This window comes from Copadichromis virginalis, linkage group LG16 (genome assembly GCF_057382275.1).
Source record: "Copadichromis virginalis isolate Kocher_CV1m ecotype Utaka linkage group LG16, C_Virginalis_male_GT1.1, whole genome shotgun sequence".
Classification (NCBI taxonomy): domain Eukaryota; kingdom Metazoa; phylum Chordata; class Actinopteri; order Cichliformes; family Cichlidae; genus Copadichromis; species Copadichromis virginalis.
In genome coordinates this window covers 36157824-36179911 of record NC_140633.1, presented here as the reverse complement: position 1 = coordinate 36179911, position 22088 = coordinate 36157824, and the positions used below count along the sequence as shown (strand labels likewise).

Below are 22088 nucleotides of genomic sequence, written 5' to 3'. Positions count from 1 at the left end.
TGGAAGTTGCACATCAGCTAGACACTTTTGGAAGCCATGAGTAAGTTTCTGACATAATGTTAAACTGAGGTAACGTTTACGGTGAAGGTAGTCCTCCTTTATTGTTTCATCCACTTTATGGAATGCACCACTACCAAAAGTAGAAAAACTGTTCCAGAGCATGATCCCATCATAGGTTTGAAAGCCTCACCTTTACTCCTCCAAACATAAAACTTTTCTCCAGATGGTATTTGACTTACCCATATGGGTTCAATTGAGCTTAAATGTGTTGGTTTTTGAGCAGGGGATTGTTGCTTGGTCAGCTTGGAACATCCTTGATCTTGGAATCTGTAGGTCTTTAAGGACTGGCTTTAAAAGACCTTCACCTGTCAATCAAATCATTTTTATTCTGGCAAAAAGAAACTATGAGTTGTAGGCAGCAACTCATTAACAAGTTAAAAGGCATTGTAGAACCACTTATTAAAAGATTTAAGTGAGTGTAGGTATAAATTAAAGCTTGTACATAAACTTTTGACCCTGTGTGATCGAAGGAAAATCGACAATAAATTCAAGCTTGTGCACGCAATACTTGTATTTTTAAAGTAATTAAAGATGTATGCGGTACAATCATTCCACTCCGGAAAAAAGAACACTTCAAAGAATTGATTAAAGCCCAAAGTGATTCATGCCCAAGATGAGTGTTTGTAAGTGACTGAAAGGCTTTTTGAAAGTGTTTGAAAGTGTACAAGCTGATTTGTTCTTTATTTGATTTTTACCCCCTCTGATACTGAAGTCTGATTTTTCTTCTATGTTTTACCTTTCCAGGCCTACACAATTCAGGGACAGTACGCCATACCACACCCAGATGTAAGTTCTTAGTCTCTTTTTAAAAATTTAATTTTGAAACAAACCTGCGTTGTTTCGTATATAAAGAGCAGACATTTGATTAGATGCACACATCAGCTCTTATGAGATAAGCTATAAAGCCCTTCCACTTTCAGAACCACTGGCTGTCTATAGTTTAAGGTTTTATTGTGGCTGAACTACCAGAAAGATCTGGTCGATAACAAGCCAGTGGCTCCTGGTGTTAACGATCAAGGCAAAGACAGTAATGGCAGTTTTGATGTAGACAGCTCTTTAATTCCCTTGGACCATATAGTCTCCATTAATAATCTGCCTTCATCTGTCCTTGTCATAAGAGCATCTCAAGAGCTACCTTGTGTCAGATCCACTAATTCAAAGTTGGGCAATGATTGATGCCAGTGGAGGTGGTGGTTGACAGTACAATCACTCAAGTACGGGCCTGACACCCTCTTCCTCCCTCATTAAAACTCCTCTTAAAAGGAGAGGAAGCCTTTAAAGTATCGGCCTTCCCTTATTCCTGATGGAAATGATATACAGCAGCGGATGGACATCCTGTGACCATACTGGCTGGGAGAGCAGGTGCTCTTGCAGTCATATGGGTTCTCTGAGTGTGAGTCAAAACTGCCATTTAGAAAGACGTGGTAATTAAGAGGGCAATAAAAATTATTTCCTGCAGTTAATGTTAATGTGCTCACCAGTGGGTCCACATTTTCAAAATCACTATGCTAAAAATGATAAAGAAACAGGCAGAACAGAAAGGAAAATATCAAATTATCTAATAGAGTCCATCTCCACGACAGACAATCATCCTCTCTCTGTATCTCTTTTTCTCTTACTTTTTATCCTCCACCACCCCGTGCCATGGCCTCCTTTTCCTCACCGTTTCTTCACTCTAGTTTTGGTTGGCTTCATTTCTTGGTGTGACCTGTGTAACAGTAACCTCTTAGTTCTACTTTCCCTCCTAACCCTTCAGCAGTTGACCAAGCTCCACCAGTTGGCTATGCAGCAAACCCCCTTTACCCCTCTCGGACAGACCACCCCTGCTTTCCCTGGTACGTACCCACGAGGCCCGATAGATACTTCCTTCTCTTTGCATCCAGAGAAACATTTTTCTCTTTCCCTACCTTGCACCCTATCTCTATTTTGGCACAGCATGTCTTGGCCCCTGTAGTTTCTATCTTTCTTTGATTTGTCCATATATGGGTTTTTTTTTCTTGGATATGTCTGATATTTTGCCACTGAAAGGTAAAAAAATGCCTTCGGGCTTCACTTTAAAATGATGTATTCCAAACTGCATTATCTCTTGGAAACAGGGCAAATTGTTTATGCTGTTGACTTTCCATTAAGGAGGGAGACTCTAATGCCACAGGCCCGATTCTACAATAATAATTGTGCCTCTAGCTCTTTTATAGCTCTTGGTGTTTATATTAGCCTATGTGCATCGCAACCTCTGCATCTGTGCAGTTGATCAAATGAAGGTCTCGTGAGTACGTTTTTATCCAAAAGCCTTAGCTATAATGAATGCAGAAATGCAAACTTAGCATTTTGAGATCAAAAAAGGTCACCTATGAGATTTATGTGGATTCAAGGCTTTCGGGAGTAGTCCGGGTGGATAAGAAACATCTGTAGTTCACCTCTGTGGAATGCATATTTCAGTCTAGCAAGGTTGTAGGTTATTGGTTTGGCTTTTCCTTTCTTCCATATTTTATTTTATTTTTTCAAATTCTAACTTGTTGGGAAAATAAATAAACAGGACGGCAAAACTCTTGAAATTGAGTGTAACTTGTGAGACAAGTATGCTGGGCTGAGATAAAACAGAATATCAGGATATTTTATGAGGCCTGGTGACCCAAAGCACAGGGAGAGCATGCAGGCGCCACGCAAAAAGGCCATGTGCTGGTTTGTTGCAGTTTCAACACCAAAACACTAGTTGGTGGTGGAGTTTCTCTCTTTGACCTAGCGGCGAAAGAAGACGTGGACAGTACCGTGAATCAACAGTACTGAATGGGCTAATCACATTCATTGTGTTGAGTCAACGTTGCATTTCTTGTGAGATGCATGTCAAGTTACGGTGAAGGGTTTCACAAAGGTTTGGAGTTATGATTAATCACATTTAAGCCACCATGCTACTTTTATTCCATTTATATCCACATATCAAGTTCTGGATTTTTTGACAACTCAAATAACGTTGTCTCCCCTCATTGTCTAACCTCAAAAAGTGAAATAAACCTAATGGGTGAAACAGAGAGCAAAGGAGTCAAGCTAGTCAGACTGTAAATAACAAAACAATGATGTAAGAAACCAATTACACGGCTGATATACCGGAACAGCATTAGTAAATAAGCAGCTATAACCTGATTTCCATTATATGCTGTTTGACTTATAGGTGCATTTGATTCACACTTCTACTGATTCCTCGTGTGTTTTACGTAGGGTCATCTATCCCATGGTGGTTGTTAGATTTCATTTCATGGCAGCTGTATATCTTTTAATTTTGTTACCTGAGCAGCCACACAGCGTTCTCTCTCTTTTTCTTTTTTTAACCCTTACTGTGCCTGTCTGCATAGCTGTACATGGAATGAGTAACTGATTAAACAAAGTTCATGATCCCCCTTCTGAATGTGTTTCCTTTTCTCTCCAAGCAGGAAATTTAATTTACAGTGGGGCAAAAAAGTATTTAGTCAGCCACCGATTGTGCAAGTTCCCCCACTTAAAATGATGACAGAGGTCAGTAATTTGCACCAGAGGTACACTTCAACTGTGAGGGACAGAATGTGAAAAAAAAATCCATGAATCCACATGGTAGGATTTGTAAAGAATTTATTCGTAAATCAGGGTGGAAAATAAGTATTTGGTCACCTCAAACAAGGAAAATCTCTGGCTCTCACAGACCTGTAACGTCTTCTGTAAGACGCTTTTCTGTCCCCCACTCGTTACCTGTATGAATGGCACCTGTTTGAACTCATCATCTGTATAAAAGACACCTGTCCACAGCCTCAAACAGTCAGACTCCAAACTCCACCATGGCCAAGACCAAAGAGCTTTCGAAGGACACCAGGAAAAGTATTGTAGACCTGCACCAGACTGGGAAGAGTGAATCTACAATAGGCAAGCAGCTTGGTGTGGAAAAATCAACTGTGGGAGCAATCATCAGAAAATGGAAGACATACAAGACCACTGATAATCTCTCACGATCTGGGGCTCCACGCAAGATCTCATCCCGTGGGGTCAAAATGATCATGAGAACGGTGAGCAAAGATCCCAGAACCACACGGGGGGACCTGGTGAATGACCTGCAGAGAGCTGGGACCAAAGTAACAAAGGTCACCATCAGTAACACACTACAACGGCAGGGAATCAAATCCCGCAGTGCCAGACGTGTTCCGCTGCTGAAGCCAGTGCATGTCCAGGCCCGTCTGAAGTTTGCCAGAGAGCACATGGATGATACAGCAGAGGATTGGGAGAATGTCATGTGGTCAGATGAAACCAAAGTAGAACTTTTTGGTATAAACTCAACTCGTCGTGTTTGGAGGAAGAAGAATACTGAGTTGCATCCCAAGAACACCATACCTACTGTGAAGCATGGGGGTGGAAACATCATGCTATGGGGCTGTTTTTCTGCCAAGGGGACAGGACGACTGATCCGTGTTAAGGACAGAATGAATGGGGCCATGTATCGTGAGATTTTGAGCCAAAACCTCCTTCCATCAGTGAGAACTTTGAAGATGAAACGAGGCTGGGTCTTCCAACATGACAATGATCCAAAACACACCGCCCGGGCAACAAAGGAGTGGCTCCGTAAGAAGCATTTGAAAGTCCTGGAGTGGCCTAGCCAGTCTCCAGACCTCAACCCCATAGAAAATCTGTGGCGGGAGTTGAAAGTCCGTGTTGCTCGGCGACAGCCCCAAAACATCACTGCTCTCGAGAAGATCTGCATGGAGGAATGGGCCAAAATACCAGCTACTGTGTGTGCAAACCTGGTAAAGACCTATAGTAAACGTTTGACCTCTGTTATTGCCAACAAAGGTTATGTTACAAAGTATTGAGTTGTATTTTTGTTATTGACCAAATACTTATTTTCCACCCTGATTTACGAATAAATTCTTTACAAATCCTACCATGTGGATTCATGGATTTTTTTTTCACATTCTGTCTCTCACAGTTGAAGTGTACCTCTGGTGCAAATTACTGACCTCTCTCATCATTTTAAGTGGGGGAACTTGCACAATCGGTGGCTGACTAAATACTTTTTTGCCCCACTGTAAGATTTTGCTGTGTAATTTGGGAAATATGTTTTTAATTTCTTTCACTTAATAAATATAAATTAAATAATCAACTGCAGCTAAAAAAAAATTCTAGTGGCTGCACTTTACTAGGCATTACTCGTAGTGCCTTGATTAATATAAAGCCAGAAAAAACAGGGTAGTTTATTTTAACTCAGCTGACCTGCTGCTAGGTGGATGTGCTACCTTTGATAAAAAAAAAGAAAAAGTTCCTTTTAGAGATGAACTCTGCTAAAGTATTGAAATTGCAATGTCTTTTCTTATAATGTCCGCGGTGCAGGTTTGGATGCCAGTCCACCAGCCAGCACCCATGAACTCACCATTCCTAATGATGTAAGTAATGCTGGAAAGGTTTCACGAGACATCAATTTCAAGAATACAGTCATGTATTGCTGTTTCCGCCAGATGAAATTTCAAAAATCTCCAATTTGGTCTCATCTGTTCTAATGAAACTGTTCCAAAAGTCTTGTGGTTTGTTCAGATGTAACTTTTCAAACCTATGGAAACTTTTTTTAAATAATAATATATATGTTTAAATATATTATGTAGGGGATTTTTTATAAGCCGGAGAGATAAATTGATCTAACTATTTTATGTAAATTTAACAGAAAGGATTACTGTCTATTTGTAAATATATAGAAATAATGATTGCACTGAGATGCCATCTTTTTAAAAATGTAAGTGTTATAAAGAAGAAATGATTGTCATTACCAGACGTGAAGCCTTGTTCAGATTCAAAGACTTTTGCTTTTTCCCCACAGTTAATAGGGTGCATTATTGGACGCCAGGGCACCAAAATAAATGAGATTCGACAGATGTCTGGGGCGCAGATCAAAATTGCAAATGCCATGGAGGGCTCATCAGAGCGTCAGATTACCATCACAGGGACCCCCGCTAACATCAGCCTGGCCCAGTATCTCATCAATGCCAGGTAACCTTTCAACTCTGCTGGGCTCAAGCACAACATTAAAGATAAAAGTAACATCTGAATGAGCATGCTCATAGTGAAGATCCAAGAAAGCTTCTCTCTCTGATTGGGCTTTTTGGAATAAAAGGAGGTCGCTGACAAGTTTACTTTTGACACTGAGACTTTGATGAGACTCTAGAAAATGCAGAGAAAAAAATCTGTCAGATTTACACAAGCAACAGATAAGCCCATGAATAATGTGAGCCATGCTGGGTCCCCCCCCCCCCCCCATTTCCCTTTGTTTGTTCCTTTTGACTTTTGTTCTTTACATCCAACCAAGTGTAGACATTAAAATGCAGTAAGTTTCTGGGAGAACACTCTTTGCAAGTAAGTGTCTCATGGGAGCAAGGCCAACTACTGGAACGAGTAAGCTGTGCCTTTGAACAGAATCTGCAGATTAGTAAATTGGATGATCAATAAATGAATCATCAAATGTTCAATGCTTACTTCAGTTCACAAAGTTGGCCGACACAAGAAGGTATACAATCTCTGCGAGCTTAATTTAGAGATATAACTGCTGTAAGACTGTGTTTTTGCACATAAGCTGTCAGTGTAATTAAATAAAAAGAAAATGACTCCAAGACAGTTACATCTAAATCCCATGCAGGACTAAAGAGCAGTGGCTGTGTAGTAAGATAGTATACATACCAGTAGATAGTGTGAAACAGTTTTTAAGTTTTCTTGGCATGCTCCACTACCCCTGTTTCTCCTCTATCCAGCGAAACCTAATTCATTATCACCAGGTAAAATAAATGTAAAATCCGCAGCTCTGAGAAAACAGAACAGCACTGATGTCCACAGGCTACCTGCACCTCAAAGTCATATGTTATCAGCATTAGTGCAGGGGAACCCACATGCTCAACACAAAGCGATTTTTTGTTTCTGACTTCTAAAGGGGATTTTAGAGAACAGCCCACAAAGAAACTAATGGCTACTGCTTTCCCGCAATTCCAATGGCAGGTTCAGGGACGTGGCCGCCATGTGGAATGACCCTTCATCCATGACAACATCCTGAAGTCGCCACAAATCTGGTTCTGTTTTCAGAAGCTAACATCAAAACCACAACTTCACGATAAACCTCTATGTGTTATCCTGTGGGACTTTTGCTTTGCTAGTTGTGCATATAACTTCAGCTCTAGCCTGTAAGAGGCCTGTATTGACACCGGGGTCTGTTTAACAATCGATGTAGCCAGTGTATAGATTAAAAAAATAGTTTTTACTTTGGAAAATATGCTTATTCACTGTTTTTTGCAGAAATGTCAACAAGAAAATTAATTACAATTTCTGTGTCTTAAATGGGAAGCAGCTGTTACGTAAAGGAAACAAATCCACCCAGAAACACATCTAAAAGCGAGTGACTCATTAGCTAATCAAGGCTATTAATGGCAAGCTGTTGTCGTGGATTTTTCCCTAGACTTTACAGGTAAAACCCAGAAACACAGATACTAGTGATAATTAGTGCTAAGCAACAAACAAAGATTTCTTTTGTTGAATTTCAAAAACTAATATTTGGAGTCAACTTTTTTCGATGGTCTATTAGTACAATCAAACATGTCTAAACACACATGAGGTATCTGCATTAAAAATCCTTCAAAAGGAACCAAAAACCAACATGGATGAGAAGTCCATTTCGGCGACTTGAACCACCACTTGTACCACCTCCATCCATCTTATCAGATCAGTCATTTCCATCGGCATTTGGACCTCGCCTTGCTTATATATTGTCACAGTTTTTTATCCTAAATTACACTGACAATGCTGTGAAATAAATATATATTAATGAGAGAATACTTTTACTTTCTCTCTCTTCTCTTTTTTAATTTCTTTAACCTTTTCACGCATAAATTATGACAACCTTAATCAGGATTTTTTTCTCAAGTATTTTTATTCATCTTTAGGCATGAAAAAAGATTTTTAAATTTCTTTTTTTTGAGATTAGATGAGATGAGATGAAACTTTATTAATCCCTCGGGTGGGTTCTTCTGGGAAATTCAGTTTCCAGTAGCACAGCACCGACAGAAGTTGCATGTTACAGATACAATAAAGGGGAATGAGAGTAAGGATAAAAGCATAAATATACCATATATACCATATATACATATATACACATATATAAATACAGAATATATAATATGGAATACCAGTGGTAACAATAACATGTACTTTTCAAAGATTTTTCTTACATGTCCACTTAGGTGGACAACATCACCTTTGGTGTGGGTGGCAGGGTATGGAGTCACACATCAGTGTCCAATGTAGTGGTTTATGTGCAAGTATACCATCAACACTGACACAAATACAAGAAAACAGCCCTTTCACGCATAGTGGTCACTACAGTGGACAGTTATTTAAAGGCTGAGACTGGATACTTTATTCTTTAAAAATTTGGAGTTGAGCACTGTTACTTTGTACCTTGGTCAGAACAGTCGTGCCACTACACTGCATGAATTATGGCCAAATGCGGTTTAAATTGAGTATATAACCCTCCTATACAGGGGTTCAGGAGGGAGAAAATTGTTTTGTGTCAAGCTGTAAACATGTTTACATGCTCTAGATTTGAGCATTTCAACATCTGAGTCTATGGAAACTGAGTTTTGGAGTTAGAAATCCAGCTTTTAGAGCGAGCCTGAGGTTGTTTTTTTCATCATTTTTTGTCACTTCAAAGTAGACTTCATATTGAAACTCTGGAGGTCGACGCTTGGTATCAAGCTTAAAGCAACATTTGATTCAGATGGATACTTTGGTCTCTGGTGATTGGTTACAGGGAAATCAAATCCCCACTTCTCTTCAGACCAAAGATGAAAAAAAGAGTAATGCACAGCTTGATAATTACAAAGAAGGCAAGGCAAGGCAAGGCAAGTTTATTTGTATAGCACAATTCAACAACAAGGTGATTCAAAGTGCTTTACAGAGACATTAGAAACAAGAACAAATAAAAAGCATGATTTAAAATTGATTAAAACAAGCAAATAAACTAACTAACTAATTAACAAACAAACAAACAAAACAGTATATAAAATCAAAACAGATAAAATCAGAACAGTAGATAAAATCAGTAGTTAAATGTAAGTTTTGAAATTTAAGCTTAAAGTGTGGATTTGGTGCTTTATTCAAATGCAGCTGAGAACAGGTGAGTCTTCAACCTGGATTTAAATAAACTGAGTGTTTCAGCTGATCTGAGGCTTTCTGGGAGTTTGTTCCAGATATAAGGAGCATAAAAGCTGAATGCAGCTTCTCCGTGTCTGGTTCTGACTCTGGGAACTGATAAAAGACCGGATCCAGATGACCTGAGGGAAGCTTTACTTTACATGTCTAAATAGGTAGATTATGTTAGCTTCCAGCAGAGCCAGGTAACTTGTGTTCACCTGTCCTCCCTTCCTCCAGCTTCACATTTAAAGAACCCACATCAGAATACCATTGATCTTCTCCTTTTACTTCCTGCAATGCAGCGAATAAGCATATTGTCCCCAAAAAACAAGCAAACAGCTTCTTCAACTATTTATTTAGCATGCCTCATTTCAAGAATATCGTGTTTCTTTTTGGTATCGTTATATAAATTTGCCTATAAAGTCCTCTTGTGTCATTGTCTACAAGGAGTAAAAATAATATTTAAAAAAAAAGGGAAAATAAAAAAATAAAGTAAAAAAAAAGGCAGGAAACGTGAGTGCTACTGAGCAATGCTGTTAGTAAGAAGAGTGATGTGATGCCTCTGTAATGCAACTCACTATTTCATAACACCGTTTTTCTTTTAATGTTTTTATGTTTTTTTGTGTGTTTTTGTTTTTTTTAGTCCACTGCATGGCTTCATGAGAGGCTTTAGTACTGCATGGTTATGTATCCACATCTGTTTTATGTGAATGGGTGCAATGAGAATATGGTGTCAAGTCTCTGTGAAGAAAATGCACCAAGCAAGAAAATTCAAGCACAAAGGCAACCATTGCAGCATAACTTTCACTGCCAAGCGAAAGTTCTTCTTTCACAGTTGTTTTATTTTCTGTCTACCCCCGCCCCCCCTCCCCCCTCCTCCCCCTTCTTCCCTGTACTGTTTTAGGCTGACGTCTGAAGTCACTGGAATGGGCACACTCTAGTTTCAACCCATCTTTCCTCAGTGCATCACATGACCCTTGAGCGAATGAATGGCATTGTACCTAATTTATTGGTTTCTCTGTGTTTGGTATTTTTTAAGTGACTTTAACTTTGATTATTTATAGTATATAGTGTAAACATGTGTATCTGCACTGTTGCTAGGACTCCTCACACCTCGTTTTACGTTTTTGAAAGGTTTTACTCCACTCTAGCATCTTCCATGCCATCTCATGCACTACATCACTGTGTTGTATTTCGCGTTTTATAAGACATCACCATACTCGTTCTTTTGTAATGCAGGCACCTGAAAGTAAACACAAAGTAAACCTAAGTATTGGTTTAACAATTTACAATGAGGTTGTCCCTCCTCCAGCCCCACATCCTTTTACACTGACCCATTTTTTAGACTGCTAGCTGGGACAATACATTAATCAACATAAAAGTTCAGCAGCTATATCATTTACTTTATTCCAAATCATTTCACACTGATTTCATGATTGATGAAATTAGTGCTCTACTTTGTGCCTGTAGACATTTGCCTGTTCGTCCTAGCATTGTATGTACACTATAGAATGATCTGCATGACGCACAAACCAGACTACATTTCACATTCATTTTCAAATCAAACAGGTGGAACCAAACGGAAATGGAAGAGTGAAAGGGATGGGTGTATCACTCTGACTCCAGTCTGAAATGACCGAGGGTGTGAGCCAGAACAAAAAAAAAAAAAAAAAAAAAGGAAACCGTGCTAATGCATAAATATTAGCCTTTCTGAGTTTCTCGTGAGACCTGACAGAAAGCTGGGATAGAAAAATGAAAATATATCAAGAAAATGACTGGAGCAACAAGTGAAATTCAAATGCATGCGATGAATAAAGCCCTTTTTATTCACCTATACTCCACCACCATATTTACATTATTCATGTCGTCATGTCATAGCTACTGTGTACAAGCAGCATGGGCCATATGGAGCGATTTCAGAATTCTCTAGTGTATATTTGCGCTCACATGTAGCTCATGTAAAGATTTCATTGTAAATCACAAGAGCTGAAAAGCTCATGGGTAGTGTCCTTGAAGACACTTGTTACAAAGTGGTAGGAAGCAAGCCATTTTAGAAACAGAAAGTGTAGAGTATTACTGGTAAGCATGCATGAAACGTTGGGATATTGAAAACACTGAAAGCATATTTTTCAATTTAAGTATTTACACATGATTCAGTTGATAGCCGTGCTTACATACACGTATGTATAACTCTCTGCAGCTGCCATCTAATACAGAGAGTACTGTGGGTGACTGTACTGATTTTATGGTATGTGTTCACAGGGGCGTTTCTGGAAGTAAGCAGCTGCACTCAGAACTTGCCACTAGGTAGTGTCAGTGTCCATATGAACATCTGACAATCTCCTACTGGATTTTAATTATGACCCATATGCCAGCTTGCTTAATTTGACCAACATTATAGAAACAGTGGGACCCAAGAAATAAGCCAAGTATATCATATATTTAGTTTCGCACCAGTTCTTTCTGTTGAAAGGTAAACACAGGATAGTAGAAAATAGCCACAACAATCTGAAAAATTGCTATAAGCAAGCACTTAGCGCTGGTGGGGAGGAAAAACTCCCTTTTTGAAAGGAGGAAACCTCAGATCCAAACTTATGGAGGGGCAGTCATCAGCAATTATTATTTGACAATGATTATGAATTCTGGCATGAGTTTCCAGGGCTGATGAGTCATGCCACTGTGGCGTTATATGTATAAGTGCATCCCTACACATTGGGTCCAAATTACTCCAACAAAATGTCTACAGTGTTTCCATTACTCCCACCTACAATATCTTTTGACTGGTATGACACATCACAGCACATCAGGCTAAAATATTTTTCAGAATAGAAATACTTTCAGCTGCATACATGATCCCTGGTGGTAATAAAGATATGCTTAATTGTTGTTAGGATGATGAAGAGGACCTGGCCCAAAAGGTTTGAGAATCCAAGGTCTGGTAGCATCAACGGGAATATTGATGCTACCAGAAATGAAAGATCCTGTGAACATGTACCATTATCTCTAAATGGACACACAACTTTTGGCCCTGTTGCTCAATCTGAAGCTGAATGTACTTCAAATATGTGTTTTTAACTAATATTTACATGTCACACTGGGCTATAGTAATTACACGGGTATATTTTCAATCAGGTGCATCAAAGCTAAATGATGTAAACAATTATTGAACGTTACAAGGTTAAGAAGGTCACCCTCAAATGAAGTCGGTTTCAAATGATGTATTAAATAATTACCATATTATTACACTAGATACATACAATATTACATGCTGAAATTATTTTTCATTATGGTAAATAAAAAATGTAAGCCTAAATGTTCCTGTATTTTCTGCAAGAAAAAAATTTATTTAGCAAGTGCAGCGCTTGTTTCAGCTTGTGTAGGCTATAAGATCAAAACTAGGGGATACCTTCATGTGTCATGTGACTGAAGATTGTTTTGGGGGGATATTTTTACCTTTTTTGATAGCTGAGGTAGATATAGGCAAGAAATGCTGAAAAAGATAGGACGTGCAACTATTACATTTTTTTCTCAATCCCACTCTTTCAAAAATTCTGACTATATTACAATAATTACACAATTTACTTACAAAGTGTTCATACATGTATGCATAAATCTTATATGAACTATTGGTCGGGCCATTACAAATTTGGCCCAGGTCCTGAGTATTTGGATAGAATGGATTATATATGGGTTATTACTTTTGAGTATAGAGTCAGTGATATTGTTTTGTTACATTTCACATCTTTACACACTTACATTGTGAATGTATCTCTCTACATTGTACATTATCACTCATCTGGCTGCATTCAGATGAACAAATGGAGCACTCACTGATTGAAGGCTGATGCGTTTTAAACATTGTGTTCATGTAAAACTGTTCTAACTGTAATTACTTGAGCAGAGTGGGTAAAAATTGTTCACATTACTATGAGATTTTGATATCAGGTATATAGCTGCCTGTTGTCAAAAAAGACTTGCAGAAATATTTTGCACTAGCACTAAAAAGACCAATGCAGCAGATGTTACAGACCACACAATGTCTAAAATATTACATGGCAACCATCTGCCTCAAATGTTCAACAAAACAAAAGAAGCTAATGTGAACAGTTTATGTGGCACACGGAGGCTAACCACCTATTCCACTTCTCTATAATCTAGCCATTAATGTGTTTATTTTTTCATGTTGCACAATAATGGTTGTGCTTGTAGGTTCAGGGTATCTGCTGGTTGTGTGCACAGAGGTCAACCAAGATGCAGCCCCTTACAACTTTGCAAACAACTCAGTTGCCTTTTTGATTGCCATACTTTTCTCATTTATGCTCATGGCATCATTCATGTTCTCTTCACCCTAAAATGCTCTGTATGTCGTCCACCTATTGTTTTGTTGCTTTTGTTGATAAACCGAGTCAACACCTTTTTTTCTGTGCTAGAGCAGCAAAAAGTTAAAGGTTAGCACTGAGGTAATATATGATGTACGTAGTTTGGTGCTGTTTGAGGAAATGTGTCAGATCATGTTTAAAGTTGATCATTTGCACCATGAAGGTCAGTATTGGATCTATTATTTGTTGGGGTTGATTCTGAAATGTTTTGTAAAAAGATGATAATAAAGTTTGTGTTTTTTTCCCTTGACGTCCGTCTAATTTGTATTTCAGAAAGTCCATTTCAGTCAAACATCCATCACTCACATAGATATGGATACACACAGGCAGAGCTCCATTGCAGTTAAATGTTTTCACACATCAGTAATAACATGAGTGATCATTAACCCGGCCAGTAAAATTAGTCAGAAAAAAACAGACTGATCTCATACAGTTCAATGGTTGGCCCTCTGAACTCAAAGCTCTTAAAATAACTTGAGCGATTTCAGAACGATTAAATAAGCAGCCTCGAGAGGCTGAGGTGAAGGTTGTTAAATGAAGTCATGTGTATGGAGGCAAAGCATCTAAGACAGGAAGATGACTGTGTATGGGAAGCTAATGCAAAAGCATCAGTGCAAGTAAAATATGATGCAACCTTTTTCCTGCCCTGAAAAAAAAATATTGGCATCGGTAGTAAGTATAATACCACAGGGCATGGATATCTAACATACCCAGCAAACAAAGCCCACTGGGTGGTTTTGCAAAATGAAAATCTGCATACAAGGAGGGCATAGATTTTGCACTGGACAATGAAAGAATGGATCACATCCCAACTGTTAATTATACCTGAGCCAAAGGTCGAGATAAATGTCAGTTTGACAGCTTTTTCACTGACAAACATGTTAGCTATGGACTTTCATACTACACCAAAGAAACCATTAAACCATTTTGAAACAGAAATTTTGCCTTGAGCTGATGATTTTGTTGTAAATGGCACTACATGAATAGAACTGAAATAAACAGGAGATCAACACGGGCGTGGATGAAAAGGGCATTTTGGTTATCATTAAAGTTTTTCCATTCAAGCTACACTTATGTAATACAGTGATTTGAGATCCATTCAGAATCCAGCCTCCTCTCTTTTTAGGACATAACATGGGAAGAATACCTGTAATTATCCCAAACTGAGTAGATTTGAATACTCTGTACAGCTACTTAATAAAGCGGAGATAACCCTGCATGAGGTCAGTTAGTTAATACTAATGTACAAGTTAAAGACCTCAAAGTGGAGCCAGTCACAACAGGAAATCTGCAAACTGCAGCCAAGCTGTTTGATGATTAAGACGGTTCCAGACATCCGTGTGACTGACTCGTGTACCTAAGGGCAGCGGTCTCCCACTGTGTCAAAAATTTCCATCCATTCTCACAATGAACCCTGGTTTCAAACTAACTGGAGAAGTAGTTTTCTTGTTATCACATAAGGCACTGTACTGTCAGGGCTTTCGAGATTTTTGTTGTGTGCAAAGTAAATCGGCCACTGTGTTCTGGCTAACAGCATATATAGATCTGTTGTTTTTATAATGTCTGAATGTATAACAACAGATAGGGATGTAAAGAGGGTGGACAAAATACCAGGAATGCCTTGCAATGTGATGCAATAGAAATATCCAAGAAAAAAAAAAACATGTGCAGTTAATGATGTTCTCTTCAAGCTGTCAGTGAAGTGCTGCTTCAACTCTGTGCATTAAAAAAATAAATAAAAACATGTTCTTTTTACATGCAGACCTTTTCAGACTGTAACAGGTAGCAGTGTTAATTATTTTCCCATCTTAAAACACCATCAACGAAACAATTATTAATAGTTCTAGAGTGCACCCATAAGAAAATATGTTGTGATGGGACCAGTCTCAGTGCCAGTTCTATGGTCACATCCATGATCGAGGCTTAAAAAATAATGATAAAAAAAATAGGTCACCTATTGTATTCGTTTCCAGCTCCATATTTTTGTTCTTGAACTCTTTTTAAGTAGGTTAATATTATGCTGGGGCTGGTGCAGCCCCTCACTTGAATCTGTGTGAAACAAACCGTTTTAGCTCTTTCCAACCTTCCTTTAAGCCAACATCTTTCTTTGCCCATCAGAAACAGAAGGTTTGAACAGCAGGTGGGAGGGGCTTCAATTCTCCCAGCCAGATCTGTGTGCCTGTGATGACCATATTAGGGATATCCACTCTCGTAGAAATCACACAGATGGGAGAAAACGGAGCTCTTGGTTCACAGTCATTAATTGCATATATGCTGAGGGTAAATTGAGAAACTTTAATCGTGTTTAATATCAGCATGCAACATTTGAAAAGTACACAAGTACACATGACTTAAAGTACGAGTTCCCATTGTGGAGGAATATCAAACTGCTAAAACTTCTACTTGCATGTAGTTGGTCTCACTTGCTGATGACCAATTAATAAAGTGCATCTGATTAGCAGCACCTAGCTTCTACTTACCCTCTTCATTCTATTGAAAGCAGTGTTTACTTAGAAGGGATTATATATACTCAGTTTTCCACATGAGTGTATGTGACGGATCATAAGGAAAAACATAATGTTTAAGTGCATAAATTGCAAGGAGCCATGGGGCCACTGCCCCCCCCCCCCCCCCCCCATCTGTGTACATGACCTCCATTATAATCCCATCTACACACATATAAATGTTCCCGACTATAATTTACATGATTACAGCATTGACAACCTGTGTCCACAGGCAGGTGTATGAACATGCGCCAAACTACTTCAAACTCCCTTTTTGGCATGGCCCATTTTGCCTTGTTGACACAGACATGCAGATTCATCAGGTGACAAGACCAGCCGGGCTGTCGTAGATGGTAAGAATTTAGCCCGAGAGCAAAATGTGAGCAAGAAAAAAGCCCTCTTATCGTCTCTCACTGTGTTAGCTCCTTCTAAAAGAGTCACTGCTGTTAATTGGATGTAGGTCTGACATTCAGCTGGAGTGTGAGTGCAAAACACTGAGCCACAGGGGACGCCTTTGTCCACAGGCATGTTGCAAATTAACAGTGTCCCTCTTCTGGGGCGACAAGAGGTCACCTTGTATACAGCTCCACCATCAGTCGTCACCAATCTTTCATGGGTGTTAAATATGCCCGGTTTCAAGCAGCTCTTGATTACGCTCCCAAAGTCCCTTATTGCATTTAGTAGAACATTCACCAAGTCTAAATAAGGAGAGATAATCCCCACACTAAACAATTGACAACCTTGCCAAGTAAAGAGCAAGCTACAAATTGTGATTTTGCCTGGTTCAATAGCTTCATCATGACACCATTGTCATTTCCACTCAAAGAACCAAGACACAAACTTCTGTGCAAACGTCTCTCAAGACAGGTAAGATATGACATGCCAGGTCTATAATACACAAAGTCATGCATGGTCTTTCCACACAGTTGGCAAGTAGATGAATGGACAATTTTTATTTTGTTCCTAAAGAAATATTATTGATAAAATAATCAACGTTGAAGTTTGGTTTTCAAAAGTTGTATGTAAAATTGTTAAATTCCAAATTGACATCATAACCACAAAACACTTCTTTTATTTAAAGCCCCCCATAAAGTTTTCAACGTACTCAAATATGGTGTTTGATGATGAATAAATGATGAATTTTCCTTGTGGTTTGTTATATAAAAGATAATCTTTTTACATTAACGTGTGATATAAAACTCCTCTACTAAGTTTGCAGAGCAGTGAAGCTTAGGTGATATTTAAAAATAAATACATTAAGTCATTTTTGATAAATTTTGGTTATTCTAAGGTTCAGAAAATAGCCCTGGTCAGCTTTTATGAACATGCAGTTTCAGAGGTACCCAAAACACCAAGATGGCAATAATGAAAAACACTCGTTTCTGGTAGCATCATCCATTATTTTTACTGTCTACATGCTCAGCCAGTAGAGGTCAGGTTTCATGAGAGACATCATGTCTATTTAGTGCAGTTGACAAAAATTCATTTTTTACTACTTCAAGGTGATTTTATATAGCTTAAAAGAAATGCAGTCCTGTAATGCAGAGAATTTTCCTGAAGGTTTGATTGAGGCAATATCATCACCATTGGTTTCCAAACTGTTCTGAAGCATCAAGATGAATATTTTCACTTGACTCCATTGAAGTAAAGAGCATCACCAGGAATGTTCAACTACGGGATCAAAGAAATAGCCAATCTGTATATGACTAATAATCCACTTTGAAACCGAGCTTTACAAAATTGGCCAAAATATTTATTCAGTATCACCTGAAATGAGAGGCTGAGCCAAAGAAATCAGGAGGAAAGTGTTTACAGACATCATGTCGGAAAACTCGTTTCTAAAACACTTCTGATGCCTTCTGCAACAACAGGTATCGCCATCTAGTGGTCTTAAGCTAGAAGACAGGTTTAACACACTACTGCATTGGCTTCATATTTCCTCCCCTGAATCTACATTCATGTGTTATTCAAAACACATTATTATGGATTTCAAAATGCTATTTGATTTTTGTATGTACCAAACAACCTTTATTTGACCACAGCATAATGAAACTGGAAATTCTGTTTTTGGTGTGCCAACAGAATATTTTTAGTAACCCCCATATGGCCACCCCTATGAAAAATTCTGGAGGCACCCCTGCTTCTCAGACTCCTATATTAAAATGCTTAGAAGAACTAAACATGTTTGCAATCTGGTTCAGATAGAGCTAATTACCCCTTCCATGACAACTACATGGGTGGTATTTTTTTTAATAACTTGATGATTCAGGACACCGTTGCTTTTTCTGACAGGTGGATTCTGGCACAGGTGGCTGTAGTGATTGTACAATCATATATATACAAATATGACTGAATCAGATCATAGTTTGGGTTTAACTGTGCTCTTTTAACAATGTCAGCCACGTCTTATAAAGCCTGCCTGGCAGAAAATCCTGGAGGCAAACTTCTCCCATGTGCTAACAGGTCTCTCGCCTAGTTACCGTTGCTAATGTCTGACTGGACATTGGCCTGTTATGCGCTTAGGGAACTGTCAGATGCTTCATTGACATTAAAGAGACATGCACCAGACTCATTTCCCAGTTCTATTCAGCATTTTATTCCCATACAGAAATCAGAAAACTGGAAAATATGTCTAAAGGAACTAAAAATAAATAAGGCTGGCTGTTTCAATTTTTGATTTTCTTCTTTTGGCACTGTGATGGTAAAAGAAGTGTGCTGCAGCAAAACCCCAAATTTATTGGACACTTCTAAAAATGCAAATAACGGACAACATGGGGGGTATTAGAAAGTATTTAGGGAAAATTACTTGAAACTTTAATGTATTCTATAATTAACAGCTTGCACCAAAACCTTCCTTGCTTTGGTCAGGCCCATCCATCTGGCACTCGGTGTGTGATAAAACAGTCTCTGGTTGAAGTTTTGCAGCTTAGTAATATCAGATGGTGCACTGTTTAGCTGGATTGGAAACCCTTGGCTCTGTGCCGCATATTATTTAAGGCCAACTCATTTAATCACTGATGAGTGGCTACAGATAAATACTTCTAACTTCATTTTTTAAATATTCTTTTTTATGTTGCTTTGATAGAGAATGTTTTATACGCCAGTCAACAAAAAACTCTTTAGTGCCAGCAACGCATTTCTAAAAAGTTTTGAAATGAGCTCATATTTCAGAAAAAGAACATTTTTTAGATGCAACATTTCACAAGTGCTGTTTGCAATATTTTCAAAGAAAACATAAGGTTTAGATACTTCAATGTTTCCTGTTTTATAATGAATGCAGACTATTAGTGTTATAGCAGTAACCATAGACAAGACTAACTCATACCCTCATTATTCTTACCCCTATTATGTGTCCGTGTGACAGCTCAGCACTGAAATAACAGGAAACTATGTTCAGCTGATCAGTGCTCAGGATGGACAAAGAACATGCTGGGCAAAAGTTCACCACCACCAGGACTCACAATCCATAACTCAACAGCCACACACTGAACAACTGAACCAAAGAACGCCACATGTAGTGCAAAATGTATGTTCAAGTTTGGTGGACGAGACTGTAATACAAAAAGCCTGGACCCTTGATTTAAAAACAAAAACAAAAACACAACAACTCTTGGACTTTCTTGGGTCATTCTGGTGTATTCTGACATAAAACACGCCCACATCAGTGAATGCAGGAGCTATTCACATTCACATTTGATTCCAGTTATGAGCAGATACATACTTGACTGCTGTAAAGACCTGCCTCACTGACAGGATATTAGGTTAAAACGTACTATTTTTAAGCAAACACGTTTTTCCATTTAAATTGTTGGGGGCTCGGTCGTATAGCTGAGATGAAGGACACCTCCAAACTAGCTTATGAGAATGAACTATAACTGTTAGATCCTTTAATGACATGTCGTGAAATGGTGTCATTTAGCCTAATGGGAACATGCATTGGTGAGACAAAAGCATGGGGGGTGGGGTTGGGGTGAAATGAGAGAGAGAGAGAAGAAAAAAAGACCATCAAAGTCTGGCGTCATGTCTGTCTCAGCCGTGAGCAGTAAGGAGTCCATCAAGGAAAAAGTTTGTTTGGAATCGAGTTAAATCGCAGTGCAGACTTATTGCAGTTACGTTAATGAATCTCAAGGTGAATAACATTTCAGATTCATTAACATTTCAGACCCTGCATTTCCAACAATCCAGGGTCTGACTTTTTAAAAAAAAGTCGATATTGATGGTTCATCCTGTGGACTAACAACTCTACATGTGACGACACAGCACTGGAAAATTAGTCTGAAGCCAAAATGTTCACTCTTTACTTTTTATGTTTCTTAGAATAAAAAAAAAACAAAAAAAAACACTGATAGATTAACATGTGAAAAACAGATTTGAAATATTTTTCTTGCCATGCTTTATATGGATTTTTAACATCCATCAATTTTCTGGTACACCCTGGACAGGGTGTCAGTCTATCACAGGGTTAACAGAGAGACAGACAATTCTTACTCACGTTCGCACATACGGTCAATTTAAAATCCAACTGTGGGGTTAAAAAATCTAATCCCACTAACTGCATGTCTTTGGACCCGGAGAGAACCCACACAAACATGAGAAGAACATGCAAACTCCACACAGGAAGGCCCTGCCAGATGGAGGATCTGAACACAAGAGCTTCTTGAGGCAACAGTACTAACCACAAGGTCACTGTTGAATTTTTAAATTGAAGATGTCAGAATGAGTCTGTTCCTTACATGCTGTAGCTCGGGCGCTAGATCAGGTCATCTACTGATCGCAAGGTTGGTGGTTCGATTCCTGGCTTCCCCTAGTCTGCATGTCAAGTATCCTTGGGCAAGATACTAACCCCAAATTGCTCTCCGATGCATCCATCGGAGTATGTGTGTGTGACTGTTACTTAGAAAGCACCTAGAAAAATGTGCTTGGGTGAATGCACAAGTTGTGTAAGCGCTTTGAGTGCTCAGAAGAGTAGAAAAGCGCTATATAAGAACCAGTCCATTTACCATTTACATTATTGTAGCTTACTATTGATACAAATTGATAAAATACTCACTTCTAGCATTGTAAGTGATTAAATTTCACTAGATGTACACAGGAAAAAGAAAAGCTCAAGGAGTACCGAGGACTGAGCAAAGAGCTTGAGAAGATGTGGAGGGTGAAGGAAGCAGTGGTCCCAGTGCACTGGCCAGGTTGCTAAATGGCTTCCACTTGTTGCTGACATGTTTCCATGAGAAGGATTTGGGCAAACAGTGCACCATTTATTTGTGTTTTTTGCATCAGAATGTGCAGACTGCATTTCCAGACAGACTTTTGAGAGATATTCTAGACAGTTATAAATAACCACTGTAAATATCAGAAAGTCTGGTTGTTATTGGTGGCATCATTGCTCAGCTTTTTTTTGTGTGCACTCAGGAATTTTAGTTTGATTGTAGTTTGGGCCATAAAACCAGAACAGGAGAATTTTAAGATTTTTTCCCCATCTTATTCAATGTTTCTTAAAGCAAGAAACACCGTCTGCACTCGTCATATGACTTCCCTGTGATTATTTGAACATGGCGCTGATTTTCATTCAAGTGTGGGCTTCTTTTTTATCTGTTTAGAATTAAAAACCACACTATAATCAATGTCCCTCCATGCTATATTTAAGGGTCTTAAACTGGCAACTCTGCTGGCACAGTTCTTAGTGCCAGGTGCCGATGCAGCAACAGGCCAGAGATAAGAAGAGATTATTTTTTGCAATGCAAACTACAAAGGAAGGAAGCTCTGGTGCCGTAAATCTATCATGGTTCATTAAGAGAGTGAAAGCAGTTAGCAGCTGATATTAAGAAAATATCAGGGTCAAACTGTGACATGACTCTACAGAGAATTTCTTTTATCCTCTTTTTTTTTTTCCTCTGGCATTTTCCTTCTGTCTCTTAAAAGACACTCGGCTCTCCCAGTCTCAGAACAAATTGCAAGGCATGCTGGG

General features: G+C 38.7%; 1 protein-coding gene across 7 annotated transcripts in view; it reads left to right on the top strand.

The window, feature by feature from the left end:
* Nucleotides 1-13869, top strand: part of pcbp3 (poly(rC) binding protein 3) — a 56669-nt gene extending 42800 nt beyond the window's left edge. For 2 of the 7 annotated variants that reach the window (XM_085434640.1, XM_085434633.1), the window contains 5 exons: nucleotides 805-846; nucleotides 1817-1895; nucleotides 5407-5459; nucleotides 5888-6057; nucleotides 7054-13869. In XM_085434640.1, coding sequence (XP_085290766.1) covers nucleotides 805-846; nucleotides 1817-1895; nucleotides 5407-5459; nucleotides 5888-6057; nucleotides 7054-7108 — 399 coding nt within the window. In that variant the 3' untranslated portion in view covers nucleotides 7109-13869. The remainder of the gene's footprint in view (nucleotides 1-804; nucleotides 847-1816; nucleotides 1896-5406; nucleotides 5460-5887; nucleotides 6058-7053) is intronic. The other 5 variants (XM_085434635.1, XM_085434634.1, XM_085434638.1 and 2 more) reach the window with 3 other exon arrangements.
* Nucleotides 13870-22088: the final 8219 nt, after the last annotated feature.